Source organism: Sinocyclocheilus grahami, unplaced genomic scaffold, assembly GCF_001515645.1.
Source record: "Sinocyclocheilus grahami isolate Dianchi unplaced genomic scaffold, SAMN03320097.WGS_v1.1 scaffold20423.1, whole genome shotgun sequence".
Classification (NCBI taxonomy): Eukaryota; Metazoa; Chordata; class Actinopteri; order Cypriniformes; family Cyprinidae; genus Sinocyclocheilus; species Sinocyclocheilus grahami.
In genome coordinates, this window is record NW_015518022.1 from 2,579 (window position 1) to 3,233 (window position 655).

At 38.5% G+C, this 655-nt stretch overlaps 1 protein-coding gene across 1 annotated transcript in view; it reads left to right on the forward strand.

The window, feature by feature from the left end:
- Nucleotides 1-482, forward strand: part of LOC107579812 (mitochondrial inner membrane protein COX18-like) — a gene marked incomplete at its 5' end in the record, with an annotated part of 2,733 nt that extends 2,251 nt beyond the window's left edge. The window contains one exon of the mRNA XM_016265606.1: nucleotides 160-482. Coding sequence (XP_016121092.1) covers nucleotides 160-327 — 168 coding nt within the window. The remainder of the gene's footprint in view (nucleotides 1-159) is intronic.
- Between the last annotated feature and the right edge of the window lie 173 nt (nucleotides 483-655).

Here is a 655-nt window from a genome sequence, read left to right on the forward strand (position 1 = left end):
ATTTGTGTTGTGTCTCCAGTCCTTCATACGTAGGAGCAGTAGATGAGAAGTTTCTCAAGTTGAGAATGCTTCACAAAAACAGCACTCTGAATTTACAAATTCAAATAGAAATTTAAATGACCCCTGATGATTTTTATTTTCTTTTTCCTTAATTTGTAGTCCATGTGTCTGTACTGGCTCAGCTCCAGTTGTGTTGGCCTGGCACATAACCTGCTCCTGAGATCCCCTCGCTTCCGGGCCGTCTGTCGGATCCCTCCAACACGCTCAGACTCTGAAACACCATACAAGGACATTGCAGCTGCATTTGTAGCCAAATACATAAAATAGATGGATGTGGACGTTGTAAATTAGAGCATCGGCTACTGAAAATGTGAACGGAACATGTGGATGCCTGTGTATGTAGTGGTGGATTCATCCATCAGATGTGTTTATAAAAAAAACTGCTTTAGGAAAGAGACTCTGATAAGTAGTACAATTTTAAGCTGATGTTAAAATAAAAGTTATTTGTGAAAAAAGGATAAGGTCTCCATTTTTTTCTAAGGCTTACGGTTTTGGCCTATCAGAAACAAATTACACATTTGTAAAGGAAAACAGTGTAAGGGTTGTTCTGTAACATACACACTACTGTTCAAAAGTTTTGGGTTGGTAAGATTTT